The 20752-nt window shown below is 42.8% G+C and overlaps 1 protein-coding gene across 1 annotated transcript in view; it reads left to right on the forward strand.

Annotated features, from left to right (window-relative positions):
- NEB (nebulin) overlaps positions 1–20752 on the forward strand; it is a 195013-nt gene that overhangs the window by 121385 nt on the left and 52876 nt on the right. Inside the window, exons 92-114 of the mRNA XM_081095547.1 lie at positions 1732–1836; positions 1937–2248; positions 2951–3055; positions 4096–4194; positions 4394–4495; positions 4611–4718; positions 5403–5714; positions 6754–6858; positions 6967–7071; positions 7421–7528; positions 8319–8426; positions 8529–8642; positions 9042–9239; positions 9634–9738; positions 10451–10555; positions 10652–10756; positions 13248–13355; positions 15774–15887; positions 16520–16717; positions 17072–17176; positions 17804–17908; positions 18863–18970; positions 20065–20172. Of these exons, the coding sequence (XP_080951673.1) occupies positions 1732–1836; positions 1937–2248; positions 2951–3055; positions 4096–4194; positions 4394–4495; positions 4611–4718; positions 5403–5714; positions 6754–6858; positions 6967–7071; positions 7421–7528; positions 8319–8426; positions 8529–8642; positions 9042–9239; positions 9634–9738; positions 10451–10555; positions 10652–10756; positions 13248–13355; positions 15774–15887; positions 16520–16717; positions 17072–17176; positions 17804–17908; positions 18863–18970; positions 20065–20172 (3042 nt within the window). The remainder of the gene's footprint in view (positions 1–1731; positions 1837–1936; positions 2249–2950; positions 3056–4095; positions 4195–4393; positions 4496–4610; positions 4719–5402; positions 5715–6753; positions 6859–6966; positions 7072–7420; positions 7529–8318; positions 8427–8528; positions 8643–9041; positions 9240–9633; positions 9739–10450; positions 10556–10651; positions 10757–13247; positions 13356–15773; positions 15888–16519; positions 16718–17071; positions 17177–17803; positions 17909–18862; positions 18971–20064; positions 20173–20752) is intronic.

Consider the following 20752-nt stretch of genomic DNA (forward strand, 5'->3'; position numbering starts at 1 on the left):
GCCACTGCAGGTCCCCGCTGCCTGGGCCGGACGCCTAGGCCAGAGGCGTTAGGCCTGGGCAGGGGCGGAGCCTGCAACCGCGGGGAGCTGGGGGTCCCCTGCCCAGGCCTGACACCTCTGCCGGAGGCCTCAGGCCTGGTCAAGGGGCCGATCCGGTGATTGGTGATCGGAGGGTGATGAGGGTCAACTTCTCTGGCTGAGGTATCAGGCCTGGGTGGGGGGCAGAGCCGGGGATTGGGGGGATATGATGGTCCCCTTGCCCAGGCCTGAAGCCTGGGTCAGAGGCGTCAGGCTTGGGCAGGGGGTGGAGCAAGCGATCAGAGGGAGATGGGGGTCCCCTGCCCAGGCATGATTCCTGGGCCAGAGGCCTCAGGCCTGGGCCGGGGCCAGAGCCAGTGATCGGGGGGAGATGGGGGTCCCCTGTCCAAGCCTGACACCTCTGGCGGAGGCGTCAGGCCTGGGCAAGGGGCCGATCAGGCGATCGGAGGGTGATGGGGGTCAACGCCTGAGGGCTCCCAGTATGTGAGAGGGGGCAGGCTGGGCTGAAGGACACTCCCCCCCCCCCCCCACACACACACCCAGTGCACGAATTTCGTGCACCGGGCCCCTAGTTTAAAATAATATAATGACAAGTTTGCATTGAATATTCTCTAGTATAATACATTTAAATGTGGAGAATACTTTTTCTCTTCTTTTTTTTTCTTTATTGATTAGGGTATTACATATGTGTCTTTATCTCCCTTGCCCCCAGTACTTTTTCTTTTGCACAGAAAACAAGTTTATTATTAAAATAGGACCACCCAGATTCATACAAAAACTTGAATGAAAATTCCTATAAAATATATCCATACTTACAAAGACAAAATTTATCTGAGCACTCATATTTTAGATATGCAAAGGCCATGAAATTATCAATAATTGAAATTCACCTCTCCTTCCTTTACTATTCAAGATCCCATACTGATTGGTATGTTTTCTAAATTATACATCGAAATTACTGTTATTTCTGAGTCTTTGTGACATTGTCAATACAGACTGTGCCTATTTAAATATGAACATATGAACATATGTTTTTAAATTTCTCTGTAACGAACTATAGAAATGATCCCTGAAAGTATAGTCTTTATAAAGTCATCTGTAAACCAGTCCATCTCTTAATTAACTTCTCTTTACAAACAAAAAGACAGTACATTTTTCTTAAAAAAATGGCTGTTAATATCCAATTGCACTTCAGCAGGAACATCTAACATTCCCAAACAATATGTATCATCAATCACATTAAATCTAAAAGAACCACATTGGGGGGAAAGCCTCACAAATTTAAAAAGTTTATACTTTTGAAGATTACAAAATTGAATTGAAATTTTAAATTAAATAAATTAAATGATTAAATAAAGAAATTCAATACTAGCCCATTCGTGTCTGAACTGAAATTTATTCCAAAGCTACCAATCCAAGAAGCAACTCCACTCTTTTACATAAACCATTTACAGCTATGTGGAGGCTATGATTGAGATTAAAAAGAAAGAACTCTTGTCAATCTCAGATAGTTGGACTCCAGATATGATTTTATATTTCATTACCATGGTGCAGAATGATTCTTGCACCTATCCCCTTTTCTTTAACTGGCTCTGGGTCTTCAAAACAGCATCCCTCTGATAATAATTCTACATGAGCCCTTGGAGTTATTGGTGAATTTGAACCTGGAATGATACCCTTTGTTCTCTTCAGAAAATTTACCGCGAGGGTTGGGATGAAATGAAGATGAGCTGCGACGTGCGGCTGGATGCCATCCCTTTCCAGTCTGCCAAGGCTTCCCGGGAGATCGCCAGCGATGTGAGTATGGCCGGGGTTAACCTCTCAGTTTTGTAAGCAAATGCCCTCGGTGCACTGCGAGTACAAGCTGTGACCCACTGCTTTGTTCTTGTGTCTCCAGTATAAATACAAGCTGGACCATGAGAAGCAGAAGGGCCACTACGTGGGCACCCTCACCGCCAGGGACGACAATAGGATCCGGTGGGCCCTCATAGCGGGCAAGCTTCAGAATGAGCGAGAGTATCGGCTGAACTGGGCCAAATACAAGACTAAGTTCCAAAGCCCTGTGGATATGCTTTCCATCTTGCATTCTAAAAATTGCCAGATTCTGGTCAGCGACATTGATTACCGCCAGCGCTTACACCAATGGACATGCCTGCCCGACCAGAACGATGTGATTCAGGCCAAAAAGGCCTACGAACTGCAAAGCGATGTGAGTGGGCTGCATTTTAGGATGAGCTCTTCCGTATTTTGCCAGGACTCCCAGAAAGTTTATGTCATTAAGTCCTTGGATCAGATCTCCGTGTCTTTATACAGCCAAGAATTTGGTTTTAGTTACACCTGGTAGTATGGTATCAAAATCACCAAAGTCATAAAGGATCTAGACTTTGTGTCAAGAAACAAATGGTAGTGTGAATACAGTCCTTAATTGTTACAGGGTAAGGACAATTAAGGTGAAAATATGATTTCTATAGAATTTAAGTAGCAACAGGTTTATATCATAAATAAAATAGTGGCAGTCCATGGACAGGGTGTAGGCACAGATATGCTTTTTTAGTTGGCACAATGTTTAAACTTTTTGAATTAAGTTGCCAGGATTTTTAGATCAGAAATTTTTGTATACAAATCTAGGACTTCCTATTTCTCTTAAAAAGTCAGAGGAGGAAGCTCTGGATGTGCCTGAGCCCAGACAATAACCTCTAGCTGAACGGAAGCTACTTCCTCTTAAATAGAAAATATATCCCTCAGCTTGTTACTCAGTTTTGCCACCTGGCTTCCTAATTAATTTACATGTTACCTGCCTGGCTGTTTGAGTAGATCATTCTTGAATTGTGTTTCTCCATCAGACCAATGGACAGAATAAACAGGACTTGTGGGTAGGATTGCTGACTTTACCTCCACCTTTTTTTCACAGGCTATTTACAAGTCCGACTTGGAATGGTTGCGTGGGATCGGGTGGATGCCCAATGATTCCGTTTCCGTCAATCACGCGAAATACGCTGGGGATATCTTCAGTGAGGTATTCTAACATTTTATCCTGCCATTCGTTATACTTCTTAAAAGAATGAACAAAAAAATATACAAGCTCTGGCTGGGTGGCTCGGTTGATTGGAGCATCATCCTGTGCACCAAAAGATTGCAGGTTTGATCCCCAGTCAGGACGCATATGGGAAGCAACCAATCAATGTTTCACTCTCACATCAATGTCTCTCTCTCTCTCTCTCTCTCTCTCTCTCTCTCTCTCTCTCTCTCTTCTTCTATCTAAACATATCTTCAGTTAAGCATTAAAAAAAAAATACACAAGCCAAAGTTTAGTCATTACCTATCAGCAATTTAAACAACTTCAATTGATGTCATTTGAGCCAGACATACTTTTTTTTCCCCAAAAAAATAATCCTGTGCTGTTGCTACGACACTATGGGATCACATCCATAATATAATATCCAGCACACTCATTATGTTTGGAATTGTATATATGAAAAACTTATATTGTCAGCAACAGGAAAACTTTGAGAGAACTTTGTCCAGTTAAAAAAATGTATTGAGTATTATGATATATGTAATATATATGATGATACATTGCATGACTTTGGGAGCTAAGCAAACCTGCTACTTCAAAATCCGTGGGAGGCATAAGAAGCCAGCCATTTGTTCAAAAATAAAATGCTAAGGTCCTAGCTGGTTTTGGTCAATGGATAGAACATTGGCCTGCAGACAGAAGGGTTCCTGATTCCATTCCAGTCAAGGGCACATGCCCGGGTTGTGGGCTTGATCCTCAGTAGGGGGTGTGCAGGAGGCAGCCGATCAGTGATTCTTTCTCATCTTTGATGTTTCTATCTCTTTCTCCCTCTCCCTTCCTCTCTGAAATCAATAAAAATATTTTTAATTAATAAATAAATAATAAAATCTTAAGAAGAAAGCCAAATTGCCAAGAAGATGCCATTCAAATATGGTGCTGCATGCGTCTTGTAGAAAAGGATCCTTAAATTTAACCTATCTTTCTCAGCTCACACAGGACCAGTGACTATGACTGTCTAAACGCTATTTTCTTTCCCATAGAATAAGTATCGCACAAAAATCGAAAGTCTGAACTTTACTCCTGTGGATGACAGAGTTGATTATGTGACAGCGAAACAAAGTGGTGAAATCCTAAATGATGTAAGTACATGGCTGCCGTCCTAAAATTGCAATCATGAAGATGTCGTTTCCAAAGCTCTTCCACCTACTCACACACACTCGGCATGCAGTCATTGTCTGAGATACAGATTTTAATCATTGAGATAGATCACTGATGCTAGACTGCTTACACGATGCTTCCTTAACATCAATTAACTTACCTCTTGCCTCTGGTTTCCAGATTAAATACCGGAAAGATTGGAATGACACCAAATCAAAGTACACCCTCACAGAAACCCCCCTGCTGCACACTGCCCAGGAGGCAGCCCGGATCCTGGACCAGGTATGGGCGTTACCCAGATGCCTGGGACTTCGGGTGGGGACCATCGGAGATGTCTGCACACGACTTCTCCCTCCATCTGACTCCTCATAACCCTTTGCTGGGCCCTGTCTTCCAGTACCTCTACAAGGAAGGCTGGGAGAAGCAGAAGGCCACAGGCTACATCTTGCCTCCGGATGCTGTGCCGTTTGTCCATGCCCATCATTCTAGCGATGTTCAGAGCGAGGTAACTCATCCTGTTACAAGTGCACTTTGCAAAGGCTGGGCCTTGCATGTGGGGCAACCCGGTTATGCTAAGGCGTAGCACCGTGGCCAGGCTAGGGGGTGGGGGGGTACCTGCTCCCTGCTGATCCTTTTTCCCATGGGCTTTGGGAGTCCCCCACCGCACCCCCATCCTTGGCTTCTTTAAAGGCTATCGTTTGAGTTCTTTACTTTTTCTTATTTATTTTTTTATTGTGGTAAAATTGACATATATATATGCATATATATATATATATATATATATATATATATATATATATGGCATTATGTTAGTTTTAGGTGTGCAACATAATGATTCAATATGTATTTGTAGAATATTGTGGAATGATCACCACAAGTCTGGCTAACATCCATCACCATCTTCACTTTTTCTTCTTTCCCTGGTTTTCCTAGGATTGCTAGGCCTTCAAATAAAATACTGCCAGGATTAGAAAACAAATGACTTTCTCCCCCCCCACACACCCCCATATTTAAGTTGATATTTTTAATATTTATCTACTTCAATGTTTTTGTTATTTATTCTCAGGGTGGGAGTTGTAACACAAAAAGCTGGGGGGGGGGGTGCTGAATATGTTGACGCCCAACGTCCCTTTTGCCCTGTGTGCTTATCAAAGCTGATGGAATGCATCTCCATGCTTCTCCCCACCAGCTGAAATACAAAGCTGAGCACGTAAAGCAAAAAGGTCATTATGTTGGTGTGCCGACCATGAGGGATGATCCCAACCTAGTGTGGTTTGAGCACGCCGGCCAGATTCAGAATGACCGACTGTACAAAGAGGACTATCATAAAACAAAGGCCAAGATCAACATACCTGCTGACACCGTGTCGGTGTTGGCTGCCAAGCAAGGGCAGTCCCTTATCAGTGATATCGATTACCGTAATTACCTGCACCAATGGACATGTCATCCTGACCAAAATGATGTTATTCAGGCCAAGAAGGCCTATGAACTACAGAGTGATGTAAGTGACTTTTGTTTCTTAATTACTTAGAAACATACAGTATACCCTGAGAATTATAAGTAGCATTCCAGAACCACCACTCTTTGAAACGTGGAGCCATAAATATTTAGTTTGTGCCCAGGAGGAACTGATATGAAGTAGAGCAAGATCAGGAGCAGTGAGTGAGTGACAGCACTACCTACTGGCTGCATTCTGAGTAAATTTCAACCTCATTTTGGTGTTTAATCTGCTGCTTTTGTACCATTGCATTAGCAATTCCTCACTCATATTTATATAAAAAATTATCAACTGATTTAAAATAATAATTGGCTTGGGTGGGAATTGAGTTGGGATTCTGACAACATTGCATGATAGAATAGTCCAGGCCCTGGGAATGCCCCATTCTTGCTTTGCCAAGCATCTCATTCTTCAAGGCATTAATGAAGTAGTTGCTTGCAAGGAATCAAAGCAAAATGGTTGCAAAATACTGATGAGCCACATGAGGGCCCAGAATTTCTCATTCAGACGGTGGTAAAGCTAGGGTAGATAATATGGCTTAGGCCACCTTGCACTGAGGCCTGAATCAAGATCTCTACCCGACACCAGCTGTCTGTAGGAACAAACAGGATGCACTGACGTGACGCTCAGGCACACAAAGGAGCTACCCCTGCCTAGGTCCCATCACTCCCAATACAGAAACAGGAAGTAAAAGACTGCCTGTGGCACAGGTGCTGAACTTGAACCTCAGCAGAAAGACCATTGTGGAACCTGAATCATATTAGTAACTCCTCTTTATTCCGTGTGGGTGCACTGGGAGAATCCAGGAACTAGGTGGGGAAGTGTAGAGGCAGGCTTGACTAGAAGGAGGGTCCTCATTCACAGTAAGAGGTTCAAGACTTATTGCTCAGATGTACAGATGAAATCATGATTGAATGGAAAAGACAACAGCTACAAAAGATTGAAATCCTTTAAAAGCTGAAAAAACTTTGTTTTTAACCTGCTGTCTGTAACCCTGTGTCCGGTCATTTCTCCTGCATTATATCTTTCTTCCTGCTCTTAGAATGTCTACAAATCTGACCTGGAGTGGCTCCGAGGCATTGGCTGGATCCCCCTGGATTCTGTGGACCATGTGAGGGTTACTAAAAACCAAGAAATGGTGAATCAGGTACACAAAGCCTGTTATTCTTACCTAATTGCCTGCCCTCCTTACCTGCCCTGTGGGAATGGGTACTCTGTAGGGGCAGGCCTGTCTTCATCATCTCTGTCTTTGCAGGTGAAATATAAGAAAGCTGCTCTCGACAACTATCCTAATTTTACAAGTGTGGAAGACACTCCAGAGGTTGTTTTGGCCAAGATTAACTCAGTCAATCAAAGTGATGTGAGTTTGCTTTGTGTATAAGGAGGTGCATAGACTGGGAAGCTAGTTGTCTATCATTGAACAGATTGCCTTGTAAGAAAACCGAGGGAGGAGGGTTTGTAAGATAATCTTTGGGAGAGGATGTCTTAAAAGCCACTAGTAGGTGGCATAATTGTACCCACTTTTAGATAATATCCACATTTTTTTGTCCAAGTTCTTCTATTGTATTAGCTGAAACGGACTGAAATTTTAATCTCCAGTCCATTTTAATCTCCAAATGTAGCCTGATTATCTTACTAGGTAGATCTTATGAAACTTTATACATTTATAGTAACCAGAGGTTTTGTTTTGTTTTGTTTGCTCTCCTTAGATAAAATATAAAGAAACATTTAATAAATTAATAAAGGGCAAGTATATATTTTCTCCGGAGACGCCATATATCACCCACTCCAAAGACATGGGAAAACTCTACAGTACCGTAAGTTCTATTTTATGTGATGTACATCTTGGTTCCTAACTTTATGCTCTTGTCAGTATTCTCATTCTTGGATGATTTTGTGAACAAATGGACTTTTAAAGGAAATCTACTACATCTATTGTACTAATTTTGTTTATTAAAAGTAGCATATTGTTCAGAGCATGTAGCATTTATTCACCTGGTATATTTTGAGCTGCTATGATGTGCCAGGCGCTGTAGGAGGCACTGAGGAGCTAAAGCTCAAATGAGACAAGCCTTTCAAGAGCTCATACAAGTGAGAGGAACAGACCCACAAGTAATGTAACAAGTGCTGTATCAGTTCCGGGGGCACACAGGACTGAGCAGCCACCATCAGAGAAAAGACAAAACAAGCTGGTCCCTTTTCAGCAGTCATGTACAAACATCTCCAGCCAAGGAATGCAGGACTTGCCCTCCAATTTTAATTGGGCTAATTTAAAGGACAATGTATGTGTGCACATAGTATGTCTGTGTGTTTAATCTCAGCGGAAAGCAATTTTCAGTGATCTTCTCACTAGGAGCAAATTGGTTTTCGCTCTTTTTAGGACTGTAAATATAGTTAACCTCTGTTATAAAATGCCTCAGAGTTTGTAGATTTCCTTTGCAACAAGCCAAAAGACTCTACCTTGTTCTTAGGTAGGTACATTAATGGCTGTAAACAGAGATCTAAGCCTTGCCTTTAAACATAAATCTTTTACCTTGATTTTACGCCTTTCTTTTTGGTGGTATCTGAAAGTAAACTGTTGTCAACACACATTTTTCTTTGTTCTAGATACTGTATAAAGGGGCGTGGGAGGGAACCAAGGCCTACGGCTATACCTTGGATGAGCGCTACATCCCCATTGTTGGAGCCAAGCATGCTGACTATGTGAACAGCGAGGTCAGTAGGACTTTCGCCTCTCAGAGACTGGAGGGTCTTCGTTGGGAAATGAGGGCCGGTTAGAAAATCCCAGCGGTTCTCAATGTTGTACCTGTTTCACAGCTTAAATACAAAGAGACATTTGAGAAGCAGAAGGGTCACTACCTGGCTGGGAAAGAAATCAGTGAGTTCCCTGGTGTGGTTCACTGCCTGGATTTCCAAAAGATGAGGAGTGCGGTAAGCAAAGTTCACTGTGACTTGACTTCTGATCTGCCCTTTGGTGCGAGATTAGCTGGGGATGGGGTGGGGAGGCATGAGTCGATCCTGAGACTTCCCCACCCCTGCCATTTAGCGTGTGTGTCTTTGCCGATTTTGAGTCTTCCACCCTTCATTCCCTCCCTCCTTCATTACCAAACACCCAGTGAGGGCTCTGTATTTGACAACAAGGTCACCATTTATCCTGTGTTATAAAATCATGGGAAATTTTTACAAAAGAATATATTATAGTATGTTTGTTTAACCTTACTCTATTCTAAAGGTACTGATCTATATTGGAAATAAAACTCTTAAGAGATTGATCTGGATAATTTACATTTTCCTTTCTTATGTTTGTCTTTACAAAATATTCTTCTTCAGTTGAACTACAGAAAACATTATGAGGACACCAAAGCAAATATTCACATCCCCAATGATATGATGAACCATGTGCTGGCCAAAAAGTGCCAGTACATCCTCAGCGACCTCGAGTACCGACACTACTTCCACCAGTGGACGTCTCTCCCAGAAGAACCCAGTATTCTAGTCGCCCGGAACGCACAGGAGATCCTGAGTGATGTATGTCATTCCTGCAGCTTAGCTTAACTACAGGATTCACCCAGCCTGCCTTGCTTCCCCCCTCACTCCCACCCCCAGTCTTATCCACTTATCCCTCTATTCATAAACCCTGCTGCTTTCAACACAAAGTGGCATGAATAGCCACTTTTTGATGTAAGAATTCCTTCTGAGCCATGGATACCCATGTTCTGTTTCACACTAGACTAAAACTTACCTAATGTTCTCCTCCTAAGCTTTGTTAGGCCAGGGCATTAAAGACCTCCCAGCTCTTGAGAAGTCTACCCTATGACCACTAAGCACCACGTACAGCCAAGAGCTGCTCGGAAATTATCAAAGCATCCCATTGCAAATTCACTGAGTACTTATGTCTTTCACCACTTCTTCTTTCTTGCAGAATGTGTATAAAGATGACTTGAATTGGCTGAAAGGCATTGGATGCTACGTCTGGGATACACCCCAGATCCTCCAAGCCAAGAAGTCGTATGACCTTCAGAGTCAGGTAAGCCAGTCTTCCTAGAAGGACTAATTGGCTGCGGACCAATGGAACCCGTGGTGCTGTCGGTGGGGTTTACCCAGGTTGTCCGGGCGCCCAGGCGGAGAGCGCTGTTCTGACAGTGCGTGAGGAAAGGGAGCCAAGGTCCACTGCCCATCACACCTGCCCTGGTGGCCTGCCCTGGCGCTGGGCTCTCTCAGTGTGCGACTCTCAGTAGTTTAAGGCATAGACATTTCTAACTGAACGCTGTCTGGGAGGTGTTTCCTAGTAAACTACCTCTAGCATCAGTACCTTAGTTGATCAGGTTAACGTGTAGATAGTAGAATGCAGATGCAGGCTTTGACCGTAGGTAGGTAAGCTCTGTAGTGAAAACATAGATATTTGGGGAATCTCCCAGCATATGGTTCAGCTTGGATGGAGCAGACTAATGGAATGTCGAAATTGAGGGGCTGCCGCCAGGGTGGAGTATAGGTGTGGGAAAGACAACAAAATGAGGAAGGGGGCCCGGAAAAGATCCAGACCTCACTCTTGGTCAGGAGAAGCGATTAGTTTTGACAGCCATACAAAATCTGCAAGATGACACAAGGGTGGCCTCTTTGTTAGGAGTGATGCAGAAACCCAGCCTACGAATAAGGGCTCATCTAAGTTGGCACAAATTACTGAATCTGACTGTAGACCCGTACTTTACCCTTATAGAGACTTTGGTTTTCCTTCACAGATACAATACACCGCAGCAAGTAAAGACAATCTGCAGAATTATAGCCTGGTCACAGACACACCAGTTTACGTGACTGCTCTTCAAAGCGGCATCAATGCCAGCGAGGTGCGTCTTGCTTGCCTTCTCTTCCAGAATGAGCCTTCATTTGTCTTTCCATCTTTCAACAGCAGAAAAGAATAACCCATCTTTCTTTATCTGTAGGTGAGATATAAGGAAAATTATCATCAGATTAAGGACAAGTATACGACAGTACTGGAAACAGTGGATTATGACAGAACCAAGAATCTGAAGAATCTTTATAGCAGTGTGAGTTGAGTTTTCTTTCCTCTCTCATTTGAGTTACCTCCTCCCACCCCCCGGCCTGCCCCCCCGCTTTGGAGACAAGAAGAAAATAAAAGGGATAGGCACTTGATTCCCAAAGGTTTGTCCAGTTTTTTTCCTGGACCTTTAAGTTCCTACTTTAGTTCATAAATCCTCCTAGTTGCAATTAGATGAGCCCCAATTTGAATATTGCACGAATGCACACAGTTAACACAAATTTGGCAACTTCCTCCATGTTGGAGGTACTGTTGGAGCTATTCTTTGTTGACCCTGAACCTGTCTTTCTCTGGATTCTCTAGTGGCCAGTGGCTTACAAACCAACCAAAAAACTCTTTTAAACTCTTCTGAATTGATTAACTCAACACGCTTTTTTTTTTTAAACTTCATTTGGAAATAATTTGAGATTTACAAAAAAGTTTCAAAAATAGTACATAGAATTCCCACATCGTTTTTTTACATAGTTTTTTTCTCTGTAGTACAATGACCAAAACTAAGAAATTATCATTGTTAGCATGTTACAGACTTTATCTAGATTTCACCAGTTTTTCCATTAATGTAACTTTTCTTTTTAAGATACAATCCAGGACCTCACTTTGTATTTAGTTCTTATGCCTCCTTAGTCTCCTCTAATCTGATCATTTCTCAATCTTTTCCTTGTCAAAATATCATTTTCCAAAATAACCTAAATTAGTTGTTTTCTTCCCCACTTCCGCCACCATTGTCTTGTTACCCATTATATAATACAGTTAGATTTATTTGTTACAGTTTGTAGTCCATTTTAGTCCCCCTTCCTCATTCTTTGTTTGTAAATTTTATTATTTGAGGTATATAGTACTGTGGCTTTTGATAAACACAAAGTCATGTGTTCACCACCACAGTCCAGACACATAAAAATTCTGTACCCCTTCCAAATTTCTCTTTTGTTGCCCCTCTTTTCTCACCTGGCATCCACAGAGATGTTTGCAATCCCTAAAGTTTAACTTTTCCAGAATGTCTTGTGAATGGAATTATATAGTATGTACCCATTTGGCCTGGCTTTCTTCTCTTGGCAAAATGACTTTATGTGTTATGCACATTGCTGCATAAATCAATAGTTTATTTTTTATTGCAGAATGGTATTCCATTGCATGAATGTCCCACAGTTTGTTTATCCATTCACAGTTAAAGGAATTAGAATTGTTTCCAGATTTTGCAAATCTACACTAATAAAAGAGAAAAATGGTAATTGGCATATGGCGCTACCCTTTTCATTGGCTAATCAGGGCTATATGCAAATTAACCGCCAACTAAGATTGGCAGTTAACTGCCAACTAAGATTGGCAGTTAACTGCCAACAAGATGGCGGTTAATTTGCATATGTAGGCACAATGCAGGGAGGCGAAAGGGAAAGCAGGAAGAAGCCCCCTGCCACTGACAGTGATCGGAAACCCAGGCCGCCTTTGCCCTGCCCCCCAGCTATGATCGGAGAATCAGGTGCCTTTTCCGCCCTGGCCAGTGATAGCAGGAAGTAGGGGTGTAGCCAGTGATGGGAGCTGGGCACGGTTGAAGCTGGCAGTCCCAGGAGCTAGGGGTCCCTTGCCTGGGCCTAAAGCAGAGCCCACGATTGCGGGGCCGCTGCAGCTGCGGGTCCCCGCTGCCCAGGCCAGACGCCTAGGCCAGAGGTGTTAGGCCTGGGCAGGGGCGGAGCCTGCAACCGCGGGGAGCTGGGGGTCCCCTGCTCAGGCCTGATGCCTGGGCCAGAGGCATCAGGCCTGGGTGGGGGGCGGAGCTGGGGATTGGGGGGATATGATGGTCCCCTTGCCCAGGCCTGAAGCCTGGGTCAGAGGCGTCAGGCCTGGGCAAGGGGCTGATCCTGCGATTGGAAGGTGATGGGGGTCAATGCCTGAGGGCTCCCAGTATGTAAGAGGGGGCAGGCTGGGCTGAGGGACACTCCTCACCCCCCCACCCCCACACCCAGTGCACGAATTTCGTGCACCGGGCCCCTAGTTATGAATAAAGCTGCTATAATACATGTGCATATAGGTTTTTGTGTGTACATAAGTTTACATTTCCCCTGGATAAATAAATATGTAGGAGTGGAAACAAATGTATTTTGAGCTCCCACTAGCTACATAAAAGTAGGGGAGGGTAAATGTGTGTGTGTGTGTGTGTGTGTGTGTGTGTGTGAGTGTGTTTTAATGTTAGTGGTTTTCACCTTCCAGAAATTCTTAGACCTATGGGGAATGAATATGGCATCAAAAACTCTGGTAACTCTCAAACTGTGATAAGTACTGTGGTAGAAACAAAATAATGGGCTACGAAGTTACGGTCGTAGCATTAAACCAGTTATTCACTTAGGGGCACTTGGATCCTCCAGAGTGAGAAGATCTGGAGGTTGTTAGGGCGTGTCTGAGGACAGAAACAGGGAAATCTGCTACTCAGAAGCTAACCAGAATGTATTTTTCCACATTCACAAGAAGGTTTTTAACCCCCACAGAACCTGTACAAGGAGGCCTGGGAAAAGGTGAAAGCCACCAGCTATATCCTGCCTTCCAGCACCATGTCCCTGACACACGCCAAGAACCAGAAGGATCTGGCCAGCAATGTAAGTCCAGTGCAAATGTGACAGCCTTGCCACCCACTCCCTGCCCTCCCCGGCTCACCACTCCTAGGATCTTTTTGGCTGAAACACATGTTGCCCAGGAGTATTCCCAGCACTTCCATAGGAGTTTGCCACCAGCAACTAATTCCAGGCGCTCAGCCATCACAGACGCTGGGCACTTATTTCTTCTTTCAAGGGCCCTGAAGTCTAGAGAGAATCACAAACACCTGTATTAAGGAACAGCTGTGGCCTTTTAGGCTGGTTGCCCGCAAATGACATGGCAGATATACTGTTTCAGCCAAAAGTGGGGATAGACAGAAGATATAATATACTATACAGAATAGGCTTTTGTCCAATAGAATTATGTAGATTGTAGTACAAAAATAAACCAGTGAATGTTATAACTAACTAGTCATTACACCATCCTAGAGTAAATGATTTAAAAAGTAAATAATTATCTTCATAACCATGAAATATAAAAAAAGTTTAAATCTTTTGAAATTCTACTTTTTTAAAGCATAACTTTTCTTAGGTATAGACATGATTGTAAAAAAATTCTAAATCACGTAGGCTGTTTAAATATAGTATAAAGTCTTGTGACCTTTAACCCTTTATGCCTAAAATGTTCTTAAGTAAAACCTTTTATTATAAAATTTCCTGTAACCTTCATTGCAGTTCCAATAAACCCAGTTCTCTTTCAGGAACTTTACCTCTTTAGAAACGTTTACCCCTTAATTGTGAACATTTTATGTAACATTTTAGACCAGTATTTCTCAAAACTTTTTTCAAGACCCATAGTAAGGAATTCATTTTATATTGCAAGTCAACACACATTCTCTCTCCCTCTCTCTCTCTCTCCCTCTCCCCCCCACCCCCCGCTCTCTCTCTCTCTCTCACACACACACATCTAAAGTTTATGTGAGTTCCTTTGGACATAAATGTTTACTGCTACACTAAAGACAATGCACTCTGATCATTTCAATTCTATTCTATTCATTTAAAATGCTAGTGACTTATTAAGTTGATTCACTACCCTCTAATGGACCTAGAGATGCATAATTTTTTTAAAAGCCTTTGTTATATAATAATGAAATTCATTTCATTCTTACCTAGAGAAAAACTAATACAAATGACTTTTCCAAGTCCCAGTTATTTGGAAGACTGCAAACAGACTAGCCCAAAGGAGCAAACTTTTCATTTCGGAAGAGAAGCTTGTAGATAGTAGTTTAGAAAACTTAGCAGAAGCTTATTCATTCATTTATCTATTTTTGTCATGGAAAAAGTCACAGAGGCAGGAGTCTTGGCAACTTGTTCTTGGAATAAGGTGGGACACTGAGAAATTAACCCTTTTAAAGAAGGATTCCAACAGCAGTTTTTTTGTTTTTTCTTAAAGGTGCCTTTGAATACTACCTTCTTTATAATTGAGGACTGGGTTAGATGTAAGGAACATGTGAACTAATGTTCTAAAAAATTCTGATGGGAATTTTGATTGGTTTCTAGTCAAGGAAGAGATTCGCAAGAATTCTAATACAAATACTCCTGTCTCCTATTTTTGCACTGGGATGTGGGGTTCTGAGCTGTGAGAGAATTGCTATTTTATCGTGTGCTAGGAGATTATATATCTTAATCTCTGTAGGGCCTTACCTCCTAGTTCAGGAAATCATGCAGCTTTAGTTAATAGGCAATACAAACAGACAAAAAGTTGGTTTTTCTGTAGAAGGTGATTGCACTGTATCTTTGGAAACCCTTGTACAAAGTAAAACTCAAAGATTGTGTGTCTTAAGCATCAGTTTGTCAGTTATTAAAAACAAAGAAATTCCTGAACACATCTTTCCTCTCACTTATTACAAAAGAGCTTATTTTATATGTTTTTATTGATTTAAGAAAGATAGAGGAAGGGAGAGAGAAAAACATCAATGAGAGAGAAGAAACATCCATCACCTGCCTCCTGCATGCCCCCTACTGGGGATTGAGCCCACAACCCGGGCATGTGCCCTGACTGGGAATCAAACTGGCGGCCTTTTGGTGCATGGGATGACGCTCAACCAGCTGAGCCACACCGGCCAGGACAAGAGATTATTTTAAAATTACATAATCTTTTACATAAAATTACAACTAACTTTTAAATAAGTTAGTTGTAGCAACAGTACTAGCGTTGGCATGGAAGCATTACAAACGGTAACTACAATTGTAGAGCTCTCTACAGTTTAGAAAGTACTTTCAGATATAGTCTGAATTAAGCCTCAGGAAACCTGGGCAGGTATGACCATGCACAGATGAGGAAAGGGACTCGCAGAAGTGGCGACCCCATGTTGGCTGGATCTCAAGGATGAGATCTTCCTATTCAGTCTCATGCTCTTATGACAAAGTGGATCCATTACTCTCCCAAACTCTTTCTTTCTTTGTGGTTTATCTCTATAGATCAAATACCGGGAAGAATATGAAAAGTTCAAAGCTCTTTATACTTTACCAAGAAGTGTTGACGATGACCCAAATACAGCGCGATGCCTCAGAGTTGGCAAATATAACATTGATGTAAGTAAGCTCAAAGGCCTACTTCAAACTGAAGCCAAGTAATAGAGTTGTCTATTGTAAATCAGAACCGTTTCTATTAAACAGTGCATATGGCTCTGACTGTGTATATATGGAGGAGGTAGGGGCTATTTCAGCCCCAGCTGCATCTCCAGCCCACACGAATCTGTAGAAAGTGTCAGGAAATTCCAGTCCCTGCCCTTCCCCCACTGATTGCTGTGAGCTGGTCACCGTGGCTTCTCAGTATGTAAGAAGTGTATAAGAAGGCATATAAGAAAGTCACATATTGCCATGATTCTGTGCACCATTTTCTGTGTAAGTGGCATGTCAAGCAGAAGTGGCAAACACAGAGACTGGGCAGTGCCTGGCTTTTTCTCACTGGGAAAGAAAGTACTTAAGATTCTGTTCTTCACCTGAAACTAATATAAAATAATATTGAATGTGAACTGTAGTTGAAAAATTTTTTAAAAAAAGATTCTGCTCTTGTTTCCTAAGACCTGATGTGTTCAGGTAACTCCCTGGGGTGAAGTTGTAAGTGATCTAAGTCTATACGATGCTTGTTGTTTTAAAGCTTCCAAAATTGCTTTTTGTATCCTTGTATCAAGAGCAGGTTTATGTGTGTTTTAACTTCACAGCGCCTGTACAAGTCCGTTTATGAAAAGAACAAGATGAAAATCAACATTGTGCCCGACATGGTAGAGATGGTTACTGCTAAGGATTCTCAGAAGAAAGTCAGTGAAATTGATTACCGCCTACACCTCCATGAATGGATTTGCCACCCCGACTTGCAAGTCAACAGTCATGTCAGGAAAGTCACAGATCAGATCAGCGACGTAAGCCCATTGCTCATGAAGGCCCACCCTCCTGGTCCCTCCTGCCCAACCTAAAGAGAAACATACCCACTTCTTTACCTCAGCCTCCTCCCAGTATTGCTCTCCTATACACCCAGCCTTCTCTTAATACTGCTTTCCTATATACCCATGGGTCCCATTGGAACTCAAAGGTATCCCTGGAAGCATGGGTCTGTGTACCAATGTTTCCATGGCCCGCTTGACCTCACTGCATAATGCATTTTGCTTCTCAGTCCACAAAATCAATCTCAGTCCAGAGGGTGCCCGTGTCTTTGGGGTTAAAATTATGATCAAATTTTATTTTGCCAATCCCCTTCATCTCTTTCAATTCTGTAGATTGTGTACAAGGATGACCTCAACTGGTTGAAAGGCATTGGTTGCTATGTCTGGGACACTCCTGAAATTCTCCATGCCAAGCACGCTTATGATCTGCGCAATGATGTGAGTTTGCCTTGATTTTGTTGTTGTTGTTTTTTATGTGTTTTCTTCTGTTCATAGTCTAGAGTCAAGGCGAGAGTATGTAAACTATGAACATTGTCACAGACCAGCTGTGTCTTAAGTGATGGTGAGGATGGCTGAGCTAGAGAAAGATGCTAAGCCATAGAAAGCAACCATTTCTCAGGAGTACATATGGCATTCCTATTCAACAATGCAGTTGAGCTATCCCATCGTTCTCTGGAGGAGAAGGGGCATGTGGCTCTTCTCTCTACCTTTTGGGCTATTTTGAATATATTAATGAGCACATAATTGTCATTGCAGGAAAATATAATTTATTAGGGGTTTGTGATGCTATAGACAGGATCTATTGGCAAAGAGAGGATTTCCTAGGAAAATCAATACTGCATTCAAGATGTCAGTAAGAAAACAAATATTCCTAGAAGAGCAATTGTCAGACCTCCTAGCATTGATTGCACTGATTGTCAAACTTCAAACACACCCTGGTCTATTGAATAAATGCTGGTGAATGTAAATGCCAGGAGTTAAAAAACAACCAAAACTGCTGTGAAAACCAGCAATCTCCAATATAATGAATGGTCTAACACAGGTTTATTTCCTTCCTCTCGGCAGATCAAGTACCAAGCTCATGTGAAGAAAACAAGGAATGACTACAATTTGGTCATGGATACTCCAGTCTACGTCCAGGCTGTCCAAAGCAGGAAACAAATAAGTGACGTAAGTGCCCATCGGGGATGTTACTGTGGCCAGCGATAAAGACAGGGGCCACCATTCAAGCAGAAGTGGCAAACACAAAGACTGGGTGGGCAGGGCCTGGCTTCTTCTCACTGGGAAAGAAAGTACTTAAGATTCTGCTCTTCCCCAGAAACTAGTATAAAATAATATTGAATGTGAACTGTAGTTGAAAAATAAAAAGATTCTGCTCTTGTTTCCTAAGACCTCATGTGTTCAGGTAACTCCCTGGGGGGGGCGGGGGGGGGGGGGGAGTTGTAAGTGACCTAAGTCTATACGATGCTTGTTGTTTTAAAGCTTCCAAAATTGCTTTTTGTATCCTTGTATCAAGAGCAAGTTTATGTGTCACTGACTAGATCTTCTAATAAGTTAGAGCAGGCTAATGAGAAGGAAGCAGGCTCTGAAATTAGAGGTGTGGAAGGAGTCCAGCCTCTACAATCCATGAGGTTTAGGAAAAGCACTTCGTCCTCCCAGTCCCAGCATCCTGGCCGGTACAATGAGAAAGTGAATGAAAAGCACCCACTACAGTGCCTGCCATAGAGCAGGAAGAACAAGCTCGATGCTGCTCTTTCTGTATTAACCCCACAGGTTAATAAATAAAACTATCCCGCCAGTGACTTAGAACACTGAGACCTATTGTTTTTGAACTTGGAGTGCCAAAATGGCCACTCTTCTCTTCTGATGCCTGGGCCAACTCTTCCACTTATTTCTCAGTCTGGGGCCACACCCTGGCTCTGATCTTATTGGACAAGGCACAATAACATATCAGACAGAATTCAAAGGGATGCAGGCTACCCTTCCTTTAAAGAGAGAAAGAGAGAGAGAGAGAGAGGGAGAGAGAGAGAGAGAACAGACAGACTTGGGTTTCCTTTTACGTTGCTTCTTTCTAACAATGCTGCCAGAGTCTGAATCAGTGCACTCTGCTTCTCTCTGCACCAGGCTGTCTACCACTACGACTACGTGCACAGTGTCAGAGGCAAAGTGGCTCCAACTACAAAAACCGTGGATCTGGACCGGGCTCTTCACGCATATAAGCTCCAGAGTGAGGTGAGCTGTGAAAACGCTACAAAGTGCCTGGCAGGTGTCCCGGATGCAGCTTACAAAGGCCGGGTCATTGGCCTCTGTTGAAGCACCTCAGCGTGGGCATCTTCTCAGCCTGACCTTGTACAGTGTAAATGCTGTTCCATACTGTACATGCTGTCCATTCACATGAGTTACGAAAAAACAAAAAACAGTGCATAGCCTGCCTTCCTTCTTGGCTGGCCAGATCTTTCTAAGCATGCAATGGGCATTTTTGGAGCCATGTTTACAAGTTACAAAGAAGAGGGCCATTCTACTATTTCTGCTCTCAAAAAGCTTAAAACCAAGATGACAAAGACAAGGCATATGATCATAAAAGATTATTAACAATAAGAGATAAAGCTAGAAATTGCTGTTGTGAAACTCAGACAAGAAGGAATGTGGACTCCACTCCACGTGTAAGATCTCTATTCTGTGTTACCTGATGGTGCACCTTTGGTCTCAGCCTTCATTGCTACTCTCTATGTTGACTGTTAGCAGTAAATTGGTTTTTAATATTTTAAATACTGTTCTTACTCCTATAGCTCCTCTGAGAGACAGACTATTTAAGGGCACAGAAACCCCTTCCGCCTTCTGCCAGGAATATGAGCATCCTGCTCCCTTCATAGTCTGACATCAATGCTGTGTTTGGGGGCGGGGTGGGGGGAGAGATAAGATTCCAAAGATGTGCTTTATAATTATGACTGTCTTCAAGATTTGTGACAACTTGAGTATTACCTGAAAGTGTGGTGAAGAACAGAGGTGGCACTTGGTAGACTGTTTTCTCTACTTAACCCAAATTCTTGCTAGTCACCATGCAGTCAACTGGGCATATGCTCAGAAGCATAGAAGAATTAATTTCTGTAAGTCTCTACATTCGTTGCTCTCTTTTTAAAAAAACAGTAAGAGTAATTTGATTAATTGCCTCTTAGAGCTTATTCAGTTTCTTTCTGAAAGTAATTCAGTAAGCATAGCACTTTAAGTATCTAATTGAAAACCTAACATGAGCAGGATGTGACTTGTTTAACTTAGATCAGTTATTACATGTAGATGTCCTTTAACCCGTCCTTCTCATTCGGCAGAATCTGTACCGAGACGCGGGCAAGCGCTCCCTGCCTACTGGATACAGGCTTCCGGTCGACACGCCGCACTTCAAACACTCCAAGGACACCCAGTACATGAGCAGTTATGTGAGTGCTCGCCTCCTCATTGAGATGGGGTCTGGAGTGAGAGGGGGCACTAATATTCATTAATAGCCTGTTCTCATCCCCCTAGTCCCACCCTGAATGTTCAACATGTTATGATGATAGGAGCAGAGCAGGGGAGACAGCACCTTTCCCAAGGGTGCTGTGAACTGGCTGGCTCCTCTAGGTCAGCAGTGTCTGCATAGCCCAGTGCGTTAGCATAGGACTCCCATGGGATTACATCTGCGTGATTCAGTGACCTTGGCTCAGGGATCATGGCTGCCCCGATGCTTCTACTCCTGCTAGCCTTAGCACAGAGCATCCTGGACAATCCCAAGCCACGTACTGGAAATTTAAATCATACCTTCACTACTGATGTGTGGCAGTAGTATTGTCTTCCTCCTGCAGTGTGTCATTGAAAAAGATATAACAGCCTAGCCAGTTTGGCTCAGTAGATAGGGCGTCAGCCTGTGAACTGAAGGGTCCTGGGTTCAATTCCAGTCAAGGGCATATGCTCCAGTTGTGGGCTCAATCCCAAGTAGGGGGCGTGCAAGAGGCAGCCGATCAATAATTCTCTCTCATCATT

This window comes from Myotis nattereri (assembly GCF_964212035.1).
Source record: "Myotis nattereri genome assembly, chromosome: 7".
Taxonomy (NCBI): domain Eukaryota; kingdom Metazoa; phylum Chordata; class Mammalia; order Chiroptera; family Vespertilionidae; genus Myotis; species Myotis nattereri.